The sequence below is a fragment of the Fomitopsis serialis genome (assembly GCF_022376445.1).
Source record: "Fomitopsis serialis strain Sig1Antser10 chromosome Unknown B0H18scaffold_487, whole genome shotgun sequence".
Classification (NCBI taxonomy): domain Eukaryota; kingdom Fungi; phylum Basidiomycota; class Agaricomycetes; order Polyporales; family Fomitopsidaceae; genus Fomitopsis; species Fomitopsis serialis.
In genome coordinates, this window is record NW_025955447.1 from 1 (window position 1) to 15,000 (window position 15,000).

At 59.1% G+C, this 15,000-nt stretch overlaps 2 protein-coding genes across 2 annotated transcripts in view; one reads left to right on the forward strand and one right to left on the reverse strand.

Moving 5' to 3' along the window:
- Window positions 1–4,119: 4,119 nt before the first annotated feature.
- Window positions 4,120–7,325, forward strand: B0H18DRAFT_1130323 (uncharacterized protein; the record flags this gene model as incomplete). Its single annotated transcript, XM_048035463.1, has 8 exons — window positions 4,120–4,353; window positions 4,413–4,617; window positions 4,711–4,728; window positions 4,787–6,087; window positions 6,176–6,331; window positions 6,384–6,572; window positions 6,639–7,103; window positions 7,155–7,325. The coding sequence occupies 8 exons, from the start codon at window positions 4,120–4,122 to the stop codon at window positions 7,323–7,325; spliced, it is 2,739 nt and encodes a 912-aa protein (XP_047884527.1).
- Window positions 7,326–7,929: 604 nt separating this feature from the next.
- The window catches only part of B0H18DRAFT_963473 (uncharacterized protein), a gene marked incomplete at both ends in the record, with an annotated part of 9,342 nt that continues 2,271 nt past the window's right edge, over window positions 7,930–15,000 (reverse strand). Inside the window, 12 exons of the mRNA XM_048043163.1 lie at window positions 7,930–10,050; window positions 10,130–10,516; window positions 10,572–10,671; window positions 10,731–12,023; window positions 12,087–12,362; window positions 12,465–13,280; window positions 13,342–13,437; window positions 13,496–13,588; window positions 13,611–13,774; window positions 14,012–14,061; window positions 14,348–14,803; window positions 14,862–15,000. The exon at window positions 14,862–15,000 is cut by the window's right edge and continues 483 nt beyond it. Coding sequence (XP_047884528.1) covers window positions 7,930–10,050; window positions 10,130–10,516; window positions 10,572–10,671; window positions 10,731–12,023; window positions 12,087–12,362; window positions 12,465–13,280; window positions 13,342–13,437; window positions 13,496–13,588; window positions 13,611–13,774; window positions 14,012–14,061; window positions 14,348–14,803; window positions 14,862–15,000 — 5,991 coding nt within the window. The remainder of the gene's footprint in view (window positions 10,051–10,129; window positions 10,517–10,571; window positions 10,672–10,730; window positions 12,024–12,086; window positions 12,363–12,464; window positions 13,281–13,341; window positions 13,438–13,495; window positions 13,589–13,610; window positions 13,775–14,011; window positions 14,062–14,347; window positions 14,804–14,861) is intronic.

Here is a 15,000-nt window from a genome sequence, read left to right on the forward strand (position 1 = left end):
GACGAGAATCTTGTATAGTGCAAGAGCGTCGGCTTCAACGCGCCTTCGGTTCGACAATGTTGGATGTGGCATGGCTGCTTTCTGGACACCGACGTCAGTCTTCGCGTAGATCTGTTCACGCATAGCACTCACCTCTGTACGCGGCCGTAGGCTACACAGGAGTGATGGACAGAAAGGAAGAGAGCTGTGCGATCAGATATGAGAACGAACATGTCGGATATCACATGACAACGATATGGTGCGCGTACTCACCATGTCTAGTAGTCTTAGGGGTGCGCGTTTTGAAGGGCAGTTTGAAGGCCCGGGGCACGACCGTACGATTGCTATCTGGTCGAAACAACGGGTTGACGGCCTCAAGCTGTTCCATTTGTTAGTCTGGGACGTCGAACCCTGTGTTGAAGTCGTTTTACACGAGCTGGGTACGTTGTCACTCGTCACGCGTCAACTGGGGATGTTGTTGTTGATGTTGAAGTGGCCAGGTTGTGTGACAGGTTCCCGACAAGTGATCCGCCACATGCACTGGCCTACAGTGAGTCCCTAACGCTCCCCGTCTCGACTCGCTGATGCTGAGACCGCACCTGGAAGAAACGGCCTACTAGCTGCAATAGTATCAAGTGGCTGTGGTACGCACGCCGTGATTGTGGGTAGCGAGCAACTACTCTGATGCAGCAATAGCTTGACCAACTCGCTCGCTGATCCATTCGCAGCCCCACCTGTATTATGGACATGAAGAGACTCGGACTACGAAGCTCTATGCGAGGTTCGTGGCGCATTTGTTTGCATTTCCGGCCCTCCCTCTATTATCCACCGCCAGCACCGTCCTCGCGTTGTTTATCGCCTACGCCCTTCAAACAACGCGTTATCACACGCCGGCGACGTTCGCTGCCCTGTACCTCCTCCAACGTCTAAAGGCGCGGCTCGTTGGGCAACCGCCTCTTCATCTCCACCTTCACGATCGCGTCCAAGGTCATCTGCAACGACACACACAGAGACAGATCGTGGAACATCATCGGTCAGGGCATGTTCGCCCTCCGCGAGATCAACCAGATGGAGCGCGAGATGTGCTCCTACCTCGAGTGGCAACTCAACACCGAACCGGCAGCCCTGAAGGAATTCGAGGCGAAGGTGTGGGGGACTTCAAGGGCCACGGGCCATACCCAACGTACGTGCTCCCCTCGCCTGCGCCGACACCAGTACCGTCAACGACGCCATATGGCGACACGTCGACCACCGCCCCGAGCTTCGCCGGGTGTCCGTCAACGTCGCCACCGAAGCCCACCCCCATGCCTCTCGACGCCAGCACGGCGTGCCCACGTCTGCCCCCGCGTCCCGATACACCCAGGCGCGGCTCGTTGGGCAACCGCCTCTTCATCTCCACCTTCACGATCGCGTCCAAGGTCATCTGCAACGACACACACAGAGACAGATCGTGGAACATCGTCGGTCAGGGCATGTTCGCCCTCCGCGAGATCAACCAGATGGAGCGCGAGATGTGCTCCTACCTCGAGTGGCAACTCAACACCGAACCGGCAGCCCTGAAGGAATTCGAGGCGAAGGTGTGGGGGACTTCAAGGGCCACGGGCCATACCCAACGTACGTGCTCCCCTCGCCTGCGCCGACACCAGTACCGTCAACGACGCCATATGGCGACACGTCGACCACCGCCCCGAGCTTCGCCGGGTGTCCGTCAACGTCGCCACCGAAGCCCACCCCCATGCCTCTCGACGCCAGCACGGCGTGCCCACGTCTGCCCACGCGTCCCGATACACCCGACGCGCCCGAGCTGTCCTACTCGAGCCCGGGTGGTCCGCATCCCCATCGACGCCAACAATCACATCGCCTCACACAGCATCCACGGGACGCCATACGGCATCGAGCAACATTCTGTTGCCGCCGATGCAGAAGCAAGGTAGCCGGTCGCTGTCGAGGTCCAACATCTTTGACTCATTTCCTGAAAATGGAAAGTGCTCGCCATCAACGTCCGACGCCATCTCGACCGACCGCGCCCCGACGATGAAGAAGGCGAAGGGCCAGGACTGGTACGCCCACGCGACGCCGTGCGTGTGGTACGCCCGTCGCGCGACGTGATCATCTCTCGTTCCATACCTGCTTTCCTCCATCCGGTCGCCGCATCGTTGTTCGCGCAGGCGGCCGTCGTCGCTCATCATCTCGGACACCGTGCTCTCGCATAGGACCTCTTGCATCCGGTTCGTGGCGTGTTTCTTTTCTTCGTCGCTCTCGTATTGCCTTGCACACTCTCATGCCCCTGCCGAGGGCAGAGATAGCGGTCGTTGGCGGTGATTTGCCTTCCTGCGGTCGGCCTGGTGTGTGGCCCATTCCCTTCATATGTTCTTCCTTCCCGCCAGCATGCGCTCAACTTCTGTTTACGCCTCTCTGACCCACCCATCAAGCGTACCGGCCAGATTGTCGACGTCCCCATCGGCCCCGAGAGCCTTGACCGTGTCGTGGACGCTCTCTGTAACTCCAATCGCAATGGTGTCATTAACACGTCTGAACGTCGCTGTGCGTTGCCCCTATCATCCTGTCCCGTCGCTCGGTCAACCAGCCTATGGTGACTGGGATCAAGCCAATCGACGCCATGGTTCCCATTGGTTGTGGCCAGCGTGAGCTGATCATCGGTGACTGCCAGACTGGTAAGACAGCTGTTGCCATTGACGCCATCCTCAACTAGAAGAGGTGGAATGATGGCCAAGACGAGGAGAAGCAGCTGTACGGTGTCTACGTTGCTATCGATGCGTTCCACCGTCGCCCAGCTCGTCAAGACCCTTGAGGAGAACGATGCCACGAAGTACACTAACATTGTTGCTCCCACGCGTCGGAGGGTGCTCCTCTCCAGTACCTTGCTCCCTTCTCAGGTTGTGTTATGGGCGGATGGTTCCGTGACAGTGGCAGGCACGGTATGTAATAGCATGTCACTGGATGTCGCACGAGTGAGCTCATAGTGAATGCAGCTCTGATTATCTACGACGACTTGTTCAAGCAGGCTATTGCCTTTCGTCAGATGTCGCTGCTGCTCCGCCGTGAGGCGTACCCCGGTGATGTCTTCTACCTTCACTCTCGTCTCCTCGACCATGCGGCGACAATGAGCGAGAAGTTCGGTGGCAGTTCCCTCACTGCTCTTCCCATCATTGAGACCCAGGGAAGTGCTGTATCCTCGCCCCGCTGCTGACTCCTCGGCCCCTCTTTTTCTCTACGCCCTCGCTTGTTCGCCCTGTCGCCCAGATACCTTGCCCGTTCACCCATGCTCCTCCCTGGCACTTATACCCACTGCGGTGACTTTTTTTTACTCAGGCAGGCATTGGTATGAGTCAAGCCTTGGATACACTGTGACCTGTCCATCTCGTAGTACGGTGCATGCGTTCAACCACCTACCTGTTGACTTACTCATTTCTTAGCCTGCTTGTCCTGTACGTAGCCGACGTGACCCACACTAGTGTGTGCTATACGGACTTATTTGTTTTGTCTCGCGCAACAAACCATGACCTCTCTGCGGCCTCGGTCGATTATGAATGTTGTGGTACTAGCAACACATGCATACACTGACTATGTATCTACCTGTGAAATCTACGTGCGCATCATTGAGCAGCACACAAACCTCACTGCCACACCGAAGCCGCTGAAGCCGCGGACGTCACTGACATACTTGCACCTGCATTCGCCAGTGCGCGTCAGTGCGTCGGCGAATGCCTAATGATCGGTGCGCGCGACTCCGCAGATGCGCGCACTCAAGACGGGGGACATACATAATGTCACACGTTCACAAATGAGGATATTTCACACGCACCAGCAACGGCCCTCAAGAGCGCGGGTCAAGCACAGATGTCTGTGCTCTGAGCAATACGACACACACTACGGACAGCAAGTGTCCAGAGGACGTGAGTTTGCCAGGCTAGATCGGGATTATCTCACGGAATCAATCGCGATCGACGATGCACGCCGATGCGATCTCTGCCGTGTGACAATACTACGGCCCAGCGGAACGCGCGGAGCGCTCGGGAACTCAAAGCGACACTCTGTCGCGCGCGCGCACTTGCTTTTGCACTTCATCACACACTCTCCCCTCGCGTCCATCTGCTTTCTCTGCTCTTCCCGCTCACGATGGTCGGCAAACTAACGTACGACGCCTTCGTGGGCTGCATCAAGGCCACGGCGGACAACGTGTCCGTCGACGACGGACGCAAGGACGAGGCTCCTTTCTTCACGGAGCCGGCCCCGGACGCCAGTGAGTGGACGAAGGACAAGCTGGACGCGCTCGAGCACCTTCTGCGCGACACCATCGAGGGTCCGTGGTCGCTGCAGGCGGTGGAGAAGATATGGATGGGGAGCATTTTGGTTCGTGCTTTGTCTTCTCTCACTCCCTCACACCACCTGAAATGTGTCACGGCTTGAAGACCCCTCCGTGGGCGGCGGCGCTGCACACGTCCAAAGTTGATACGAGCAAGCACAGGTACACAACGCTCGTGCTTGCCTGCGCTCGCAGTGGAGGCACCGAGGGGACCCTGACACGAGCGATGAAGGCCTCTAAAGTGTCGCTACCGATACAGTCCTTCGCCGCGGTCGCAAAACTGTCGAAGCTGTTCATACAGTGCTGGATACGTGAGTTCTCCTTGTTAACGTGCGTGCGAACTTGCGTGTGCACGAGCCACGGTCGTGTCTTGAAGACGAGTGCTGACAGTTCTTCGTTTGCAGAGAACAATAGGCTCGCAGGTACGTTGTTCACGACGACCGCTGTTCGTGACGTGGCACTTACGACTCGTACGCATAGCACCTCCTCTACCCTCGAGCGAGCCAGCCCACAAGCCAGCCTCGGCAGCACAGCGAACATCGATCGTGCCTGCGGGCTCCATTCCGACGGCCGTGAAGGCCACACCCCCATCGATCCCTGTGCCCGCACGTCAGGTGCAAACGCCCCGGCCCCCAGTGTCCCCCGACCGGCAGCGCATGTCAGCCCCGCCGATGGGGCCTGCGTCCCCCGACCGTGCGCGTCCAAACGCCCCAGCCCCCACCACGGTTCCTGTACCTCCCCCCGCCATGGAACTTGCACCACCTCCCGGGACCACGGCTCCCGCCACGATTCCCGCACTTCCCGCCACGATTCCTGCCACGGTCCCCGCACCTCCCGCCACGATTCCCGCCGCTGCAAGCGGCGAGGTTGCTGCACCTCGCCGCGTCCGGTCTCCAGTACCCACGACCCCTGACGCCCCCTCTTCGCCCCTTTCCCCCGTCCCCGTCCACACCCACGTCGCTGCACACTCACCCAACCCACCATCCGCAGGTACACCGTCACCGGAGCGTCAAGACGTGACACGCGGCGCGCGGTCGCGGGAGTTGTCGCCACAAGACGTGGTACACGCGCAGTCCCGGGAGCCGTCGCCGCAGCCGCAGCCGCAGCCGCCAACGCGAGGGAGGCATCGCATTAGGCCCGGCACTTTGTCCACTGACGGTGGAGCAGCGCAGACCAGCCCGCCGACAGTAGACGGCACGGTGAAGATTGGGCCTCCTACGGCAAACACGAGAAAGTCGCAGCCCCCGCCAGCAAAGGCGAGCAAGTCCCAGCTCACTCCAGCGAAGGTGGTCAAGTCCCAGCCCGGCTCGGCTCAGGCGGCCAAGTCCCAGCCTGCTTCGGCGAAGGCGGGAAAGTCACAGTCAACCCCGGTCAAGGGACGGAAGACGCGCAAGGACGCCGCAGATGCTGGCGAAGATGAGGGACGCCGTGCTGGCAAGCGCGGGTCGAGAGCCGCCCTCAAGAAGTCCGCGAAGGACACACCCAGCAAGCGGAACGTTTCGAAGAGAAAGAAAGTCGCCAAGGTCGAGGTCGAAGATACTGACAGCGAGCAGGAGGAGACGGCTGAGCCCGAGCAAGAGGCTCAGACACCACAGCCCTCCGAGGAGGAAGAGGGCGAGGACCAGGACCAGGAGGAAGAAGAGCAGGAGCAGGAGCAGGACGAGGAGGAGGATCAGCTCGAGGAGGAGAACGAGAGGGAGTTGAGGTCTCGGTCAGCGAAGGGAAAGCGTCGTGCACGCCCGACCAAGAAGGATAAACGCCAGCCTGTGCTCCGTTACAAGGTAAGTCTTTCTTTCTATGTTGGGGGTCTGTGCGCGCACCCGTGCGCGCATTTAACATTTGCTGACCACATCACCCCCCTTCTTATAGTTTGTTGGCCGCTACCGGTGCACGTTGTGCCTGGTTCAGCAGCGGGCACAAGATGGGGATGGCCCGCTTGGAGATGATGTCGATTGTACCGTGTCCGACAACAACAAGAGGTGCGACAGATGCGCCTTCGGGCATCGGTCCCCGTGCAGCGTCAAGGTGAGTCAGTTTTACAGTGTGCACATCAACTAGCCATCTTACGTATCCACAGAACTACGTTGTACGTGGGCTCCTGACGGTCGACGAGAACAAGATCGCCACGTACAGCATCGACGCCGACAGGGACGTAGTGGTCAAAAGCGAGGAGAGCGCTCCGTTGCCAGATGTGGGCGAGGACTATGAAGTCGCCGGCCCATCGTCAGGTGTGGCTGCGAAGAGGCGGGCGACTGCGAACCCAGAGGTAAATTTGGTGTGGCTCGGTGTGCACGTTCTCGGAGCTGACGACGCCGATGATATTCCATCTCAGGCAGGCCCCTCGCGTCGCGTGCGTCCGCGCATTGAGTCTCCTCTGGGCGGAGTCGACGAGGCATCCCCTATGTCAGTCGACGGTGACGACCTCACGGACCCGATCGTAGTCGGCGGTGACGACCCCACGGACCCGATCGTAGTCGACGGTGATAAAACCAGAGACGCGATTGTAGTCGATGGTGGCGACGACACCGGGGAACCGATCGTAGTCGAAGGTGACAACGCCAGAGACGCGATTGTACTCTACGGTGACGACACCACTGGAGACTATGCTCCCCTCGCCGAGATGATGAAGAAGTGGGAGACACGCGCGACTGAGACTGTCAGTCAGATGACCAGCGTCTTCGAGCAGGCCCGCGAGGAGCAGGAAGCGGCGCAATCTCACTTCTTGCGCGAGCTCAGCATCGTCATGGACGAGCGGATCAAGGCAGGGATCGACGAGTTCATCAAGCTGATGCGCGAGGTAAGCAGTGGCCCGCCCTCAGTCAGGATGTGCATTAACGCATGGTATCAGCGAGTGCCCAGTGTAGAGGTGCCCGCAGGCGAGCAGCCCGTTCCTTCGTCAGCCATGACTGACGTGCAAGGCACTGGCCTCGGCGGTCGGTCGGAGGCAAACGACCTTGGCAAGACCGGTGCGCGCACCATGCACCCGGAGCCCAATGCGGACGTGGGCATGGACGAGTAGTGAGGCTGAGCGGCGTGTGCGTGCACCGGTGCGTATGTCTCTTCATCTATCTCTGTTGCTGTATCTCTGTACAATGTAGTCTCCTCGTATGATACGTCTTGCTGACGTGGACTCTCGGACGTGACCCATGTCGTGCTGTCTTGTTTATCGTGTCACTGCAATGTAATGCAATTTATGTGCTACGACGAATGCGGAATGCGTGTGGATTGAGACACGCCCAAAGTGGGGAGCTGCGCGATCGCGCGTGTCCACAGTTGAGTGTGCGCGCACAACTGCATGTAAACGTGAACCATGGTGGACAGGTGTGGAGACGCGCGATCGCGCACGTTCACATTCGTGGGGTGCGCGCACGCAACAAGCACACATGTCCCTTAAATGTGAACGTGCGTGATCGCGCGTCTTCACATTTGTGTGTGATTCAGCGACTCTACATGCGTTAATCTCCAGGGTATCTCACGGATTGTACAGCACACGAAAAGTGTGGAGACGCGCCATCGCGCACGTTCGCACATCAAGTATGATACATGACATATATTATACTGAAGATAGTATGCGAGATGCTTCACTGCTGACTGTTACACTACATGGTTGCGCGCACGGACATTCACCTGCGTTGCCGCTTCAGAGGACGCTCCTTCACATCGGCAGCAGGAGCAAGAGCAGCAGGAGCAAGAGCAGGCGCAGGCGCAGCAGACTGCCTTCCCAACATGCCCTGGCCTTCAAATTGCTGTCGTGAGCGCTTCGGAATCGGCATGAACTGACGGAACACTGGGTCGGGTGCTGGGGCCCTCACACGAGAGGCAGCGCCACTGGACTTCCTCGACGGCACAGAGGCCTTTCTTTTCGTAGCCAATTGAGAGGTGCTCGCCGCGGACGACCCGCTGACAGCCTCATCGCGCGCAACCCGATCGACAGTGGTGATCACGGGCGACGGCGAACGCGATTGGTCGTCAGGCGGGGTCGGCGAGCGGTACGCTTGCATCATCTGAGATGAAGACGGCAATAATGTTGAGGGCCCTGCGACAGCTGGAGCCCGGGGCTGGTAGAGGATGTCGACACGCGGCACGAGCTCACCGGCCACGGCGAGGCGGTTCGCGCAATCCACCCCGCACAGCAGCACGACCGCGTCATAGGCTCCGTACGGCGGGTCGAGGAAGCGCTCGACGAGCTCCAAACGGAGTTTGCGCAGCAAGTCGTTCGACTTGAATCCCCAGTCGACGTCCATGAGCCCCTTCGTGCCCTTGGTAGAGTAGACCCACGCGAGGCCCAGCCGGGGGAGGTTGTGTAGGAGGATGCCCCTCATGTTGTGCCTGCTGAGGATTATTGAAGTGAGCGACTTCGACTTGACGGTGCTGAGATAGATGTGGATGGGACTCCTCTGGTCCCAGAGCCCGATGATGTACGCCGTCACGCCCAGGATGTACAGCTTCGGCTTCGTGGCGTGGGTGCCATGGGTCTGGGGCATGTCGAGCCACTTCGACGCACGGATCTCCTCCGTCAACGCCCGGTAGTCGTTCGCCTTGTCGCTGAACTCGAAGTTGTCGCCTTTCTTCGGGTATGAGAACGTTGGGCACAGACGCGAGTACACCACTGCGACTATGAGCGCGAGGTGGTGCACGTCATTCGAAAAGTCAAAGTTGGCGAGCACCCACACATACGTGTTGTACATCACCGCCTTCTCCGGCTTCGCCTCCTCATCAGGGTTCTTGGGAGGGGGAGGGGGATGGACGTTTGCGGTGTGAAGCGTGAACTCCTCCGGATGAACTGAACGCTCCACGAACCAGCCCATCTCGTGCAACGGTCTATCGGTCGCGGGCCACGTCGCGCTCGGATTCTGCTCCTGCGCTCGCAGGGCATTTGCGTTTGCCTGGTCCTCGAACTGCTGAGCCATAGAGCGAGATCCGTGCGCCACCGTAGTTGACCCGGGCGCATCAGTGAGCAGCGGCGGTGCCTTCGCGGGGTGATCAACCATTATCCACGAGTCGATGACAGTCTTCCGGGGTCCCGTCCCGCGAAACTTCCCGTTCTTGTCGACGACGTGCGACTTCGCCCACGGAACGAACATAATCTCGTTTTGTTTCAAGGAAACAGCGAGCACGTCCATGGCCCAACTCTCCCGTTCTTGTAGAGTGATCGCGGTCGACGGTGCCATCGTCGTCACGCGCGCCATGGCAAGCGGCAGGACGAGAAGTGCGGATCCTTGCCGGACGAGCGGAGCGTGGAGCGGTCTGGGATCGACTTCCCGTGTGCATTCAAAGATGAGCTCGGCGAGGGTGCGCTGGGCCATGTGCGTGGTAGCAAATCCCCCTTCCTGCTTTGGCAGGCCATTGATGATGTCTGTGGACTTCGGAGCGAGTACGCGCACCAGGAGGGAAAACGGGACCGTGATGGCGGTGCTCAGCACTGGTTTACCGGGGTCCACACGCTTCCGGTTGTGCGAAAACGGGTTTGGGCAGTCCAGCCACTGCACGAGACACAGCTCGCGCTGGTCGTGGTGGTGGCGTTCCTGTGCGGACATCTGTGCAAGCGCGGCACTCGACACACGCTTCGCCTGCGCACGGACCTCACGAGACACGAACTGCTTCAAGTCCGTGATTAACAGCTGGACGGCCATGTCGGTGATCATCAGCGCCTTCGCGAAGATCGGGTCGTTGGCATGCTGTATGTACTTTGGTGCGACACCCTGTACCTCCATCACGGCCAACGTGAACGTCGCCAGGTAAGCCTACAGGGTGAGACGCACATGTCAGCCAATATGATACACAGCGTAAAGTGCGCGCGCGCAGAGAATGGCATTGACTTACTGCAACAGGTCCTGGGCCCCACGTCAACTCCATGGCACGTGAAGACACAGTTTGAGGGGTCATGTTCGGTTCGGTGCAAGGCCACAACGAGATCGGGATGCTGAGAGGAAACTCATCCTCTGTGTCGATGCACACGTCCGGATGAATGGACGGGAATCCGTACTCAAGCATGGATCTCAGCAGCCAAAAGTACTTCATGCAGCCTGAGATGACTCGCACGTTACCCGTGTGCGCATACGCAAGTGAACGCTCCATAAACGAGAGCAGCTCGACCCTGACCGGGTCGACCTTCTTCTTCGCCTTAATGTCAGGCTCCATGGCGCGGTACATCTGCGAGGTCAGCGCATGCACGGGGTACGACGTCCAGTGGTATATCTTGGGGAACACCTGTGCCGCGTCGCTGTCAGCTCTCATGAAGTAAGAAGGCTGGAATGACACCTACCCCCTCAGCAAACACGACAATGTGCTTCTTCAGGCGGGAGATGATGATAGGATTGGTTGTTGCTTCGATGAACTTTAGGGCAACATTTTTGTACAGTTGCCTGGCAGGGTGCGCGCACGTCAACATTCCGTTCCGCGCACGAATAACAGGTAGACTTACGCTCCAGTCCGCGAGACGGCGGGCATACGACGGACGTACACAGTCAGATTACACTCAATTCGCAGGGAGACAGACGAGTCGAAAGGGCCAGTGACCACGTCGAGGAACCGCACATGCGGGAGACCGAGCTCGTTCCGCTTGAGAATGTTCTGGTGCAGCTTGTCCGGGCGGACCCCCGGCGCCCACGCCCCTGTCGCAGCCTGGGTCAGTGAGCCGCTGGTCATGTTCTGCTGTCCTGCGGTCGGACGGCTATGGTGCGAGAATGCGTTGTAGCCCTGCATCTCGCGCATCTCGATGATGGGCCCGCTTAACCCGTGCTCATTCTCCCAATTGATGCGTTCCTGCACGTTTGGCTCAACGTACTCGGCGCCATCCAAAAGTTCCTCGTGGAAGTCAGGGCGGTCAGGAACGGACGCTCGGATCGCCTTGTCGATGTCGACCATGAACGGCGTGTAGTGCGGGAACAACTTGTTCGCCTGGAAGTTGCCGATGTGCCCGAGGAACGCCTGTGGATATAGGTCAAGACGCAGACGTTTAGATTGGTCCCTGCGTTCCCCCATCATCCCGTTCATTCGCTCTGCAAACGCGTCCGCATCCTCGTCCTCGTCCTCGTCCTCGTCCTGCCACTGGTCCTGGTCCTCCTCGTCGTCATCGCCATCGTTGGGCGCGACACCTTCGCCACTGCCCTGTCCAAGCCTGTCCTCGTCGATGGCTTCAAGGTCATCATCTTCGATGTCGTCCTTGGTGTCGTCAAGCTCCGACGGCGGTACCGACTCGCCAGCGGACGAGACATGGTCTGCGTAGGGGTCCCAGATAGGGGATGCCGGCGGACTATCGGACAACCGCACGTTGGTCAGGTCGTCGTCGCCCCAGTTGAGGACAGGTGCCGGAGCATCATCCTCTACTAATGGCTCCTCCACAGGCTCCACTTCAGCTGCAGCAGCCTGAGCACGACGCTTGTCACGCCGCTGCCGCTGTTCCTCCTGCCACAGACGCTCCACTCCCTCCCCGTCGTCGTTGAACGTATTGAACATCTCGTGAATCCGCCGGAGATCAAAAAGCAGGCCGCACCCTGAGCCGATGACGGACGCGGCGTCCGGCTGCTTGCGGGAGACGAGGTGTCCGGCCTTTGTGTACAATCGAATCTCTACGCCGTTATCGTCTTCGATAGGGAACGTGTCGAGATCGAGGGGCTTATTGCCGGGACCCTGGATGTAATGTTCGTACACTGGCCCGTGCTTCTCGAACATCTCTTCCGTACTGATCAGATCAAAGCTGTCAATCTGGTGGACGCTGTAACACATCCGTTAGCAGGAGCCGGTGCGCGCACGCAAGAAGCAGTCCGACGACACTCACTCTAACTCGGAAGCAATGGCCATACTGACGTACTTCATGTCGGCCCACGTGCGCGATTCTTCCCAATGCGTAGCCTCGCGCAAGAGTGCGGTGGGCACCGCAACGGGCGTGTTCTGTCCGTAGCGGGACGAGCAGACGACAGGCTTGTGGTGGGTGAAGAACTTGTCAGCCTTCCAGGCGTCCGGCATCTCTTCCACAAACTTCGTCCACTTATCCTCAAACTTGTTGTGCATGTCGATCACGTTCTTGAGGTTGACTTTGATGGACGGGTGTTCGCTGGAGATGATGGTCAGTATATGCTCAAAAAGAGGGCTGTTTCGGTGAGCGCGCACGATCATCGCACACGACCACCATTTCCGCCCGTTTTTGGGAACTCACAAGACATTGCAAATCTCCTGGAGCTCCCAATCACGCAGGTTGTCTCCCCGTCCCCAGAGGTAGCGCGGATTGACGACCAACCCGCCCCACCCAACGTCCTCCAACAGGCGGCAGACGAAGAGCTGCCAAATCTTGAAGTGCTCCGCGGTAAGACGTGTGTCGCCTTTCTTGATGCCGTACGAGCTCAGAGGAAGAGGGCTCTCGCTGTCTTCCTCCGCGTCTTCGTTGTCGAAGAACGACACTGGAACAAACACCGCCCAGAGCTCATCTTCGAGGTAGTGTCCAAGCAACGCGCTCCGTCCCGACAGGTCGCACCCGAACTTCCCGTGTTTGTCGTGCAGCTTCCTGTAGCCCTGATTGAGCAGGAGTGTGGCGGAGTAGTTGTGGTGATTAAGCACGGGTGGTAGACAGACAGACATCCCCATCCGCCACGGAACACAGAGCATGAAGTCGATATAGTGGCGGTCCATCCTCCAGATGAGAGCCGGGTGCGAGGCGGGAATCATGTACTCATCGTCAACCTTCACAGTCGTGCGCTTCTTCAGAAAGCCCGTCGCAATTCGGCGCGACTGCGCGTCGTCCCTCTCGCAGTACTTGCGAAGCTGCGAGACCGGGACCGTCACCCTAAACCGTTCGTTCCACTTGCTTTCTGCCCAGCCTTCGCCGCGTTCTTTCGTGGCCCGAGCATGGTGCATATTGATGTTCTTCCTCACCTCGTCCTGCGACACCTCCTTCCCATCTGCTAGCATGCTGTTCGGCAGAGCATCAAGACTGAACGGGCCAACGTGCCCAACCACCGTCGACGACAGGTCCGCCCTGTGTGGATGTGAGCTCTCAGAGTACTACTGTAAACCTGCGACTAGTTGACACGACTTACTCGGAGCCATCGCCCTTCGCGACGAGGTGCAAGAGCACCTCATGCGGATCGATGTCCGGCCCAGGATCAGGGTCGACCACAATGCCGGAATAGTCACTGCAATACGAAGACTTAGCGGAGCCACACACCATCGAGGGAAAACCCTACTGCGCACCTATCCTCTCCATCACTGGCGGCCTGCTCATCAATGACATTCTGGTCGGACGCCACGGAGCCAAACTGAGCTGGGCGACGGCCAGGCCGGCGGCTGCCAGCGCCCGTCGCGGCACCTGTTGAACGTACACTGGGTGTTTGCCGCCGTGACGATGCCGCTGTCCGTGCCCGTGGCCGAGGGGTACCAGCCTGCGAGCGTGCTACAGCCGTCGAAGGTGTCGCGCGACTCGAACCTGCACCTTTCGAGGTACTGGCGGTAGGCGGAGGGGGCATGGCGAGACTGGCAGTGGAAGGGCAACAACTCCCCGGGAGATGCGCTATATACTTAACGGGCAGCTCCCATGACAAATGAAACATGCTATCTGCGCGCAGCGATGGAAACGGCTCGGCTGAATAGATAACTCAAACTCAGTGGGGCTTCGCACCGCAGGGACTGTTTCAATGCGCGCATTTCACTACCGGCAAAGTGGGACTGCTGCGCGCATCAAAGTCTGCCTTCACACATGCGCGCACTCACCAACATTACAACATTGAGAGAGAGGAAGAGAAGTTCCGCGCCGCCGACACCTCGGCGATCGGCAGTGATCCGAGGTGTGACAGTCACGCAAGTGCGCGCAGCAAATCTCCGTCAGCAAGGCGTGTACATCTGAGACAAATTCACGACGCGGGCAGAGGGAAGCGGTTACAATGGAATTTGTGAAATATACAGGTACAAGTTGTTAATCATCATGACAGACGGATGGCGGTAGAGACGGAAATACAGAGAGGAAACGCGAGAGCACTTGCAGTGCGCGCACGGGTGCGTAAGCGGTGGCGTCCTTTCACACGCGGCGTGACGGGGGGTCGGACACACCCGCCATGGTATCATCAACGGAAATGCTCGGAACGGGAGGGGGCGGCGGGGGCGGCGGGGCCTTGGACTTCATGGCCGCACTACGAGTCATCGGGCCTTTCAGCGGGGGCTTGGCACGAGAGCTGCTGCTGCCAGACGCACCACCGCTGCCGCTGCCAGACGCACCACCTGACTTCTTCATCTTCGACGGACCAGCTGGAGTGACGGACTTACTACTGCCGTGGTTGCCGCCACGCTGAGAGCTGGCAGTGGACCCCGAAGTGGACCCCGAAGTGCCAGATCCCGTTTTGGGCGGCTTCCGCGCCTGGGCGCCAGTCGCAGGGGCCCCTCTGTGAGGCTTGGAGGTATTCGCGGTGGTCTTCAACGCAGGGTCACTTGTCGGAGGGGGGCTGCTAGTACGGCCGAACTCTTCGTCGTGGGCTTGCGCGATGTCAACGACGGTCTTCGCGGCAATTTCTGAACGCAAGCCGTCAGTTAGTATACAGTAGATGAGCAGGTGTGAAGGTAATCTTACCGGCATACTTCTTCTCCATCCGCGAGAATCGCGCGCAGCGTGCGCCCAACACCGTCAATGCATCAGAGCTGATGTTGGAGTACGAGCTCGACAGAGCTTTACCGGTGAACATGTTGTGGTCGTGCACCCTGAAGACGAC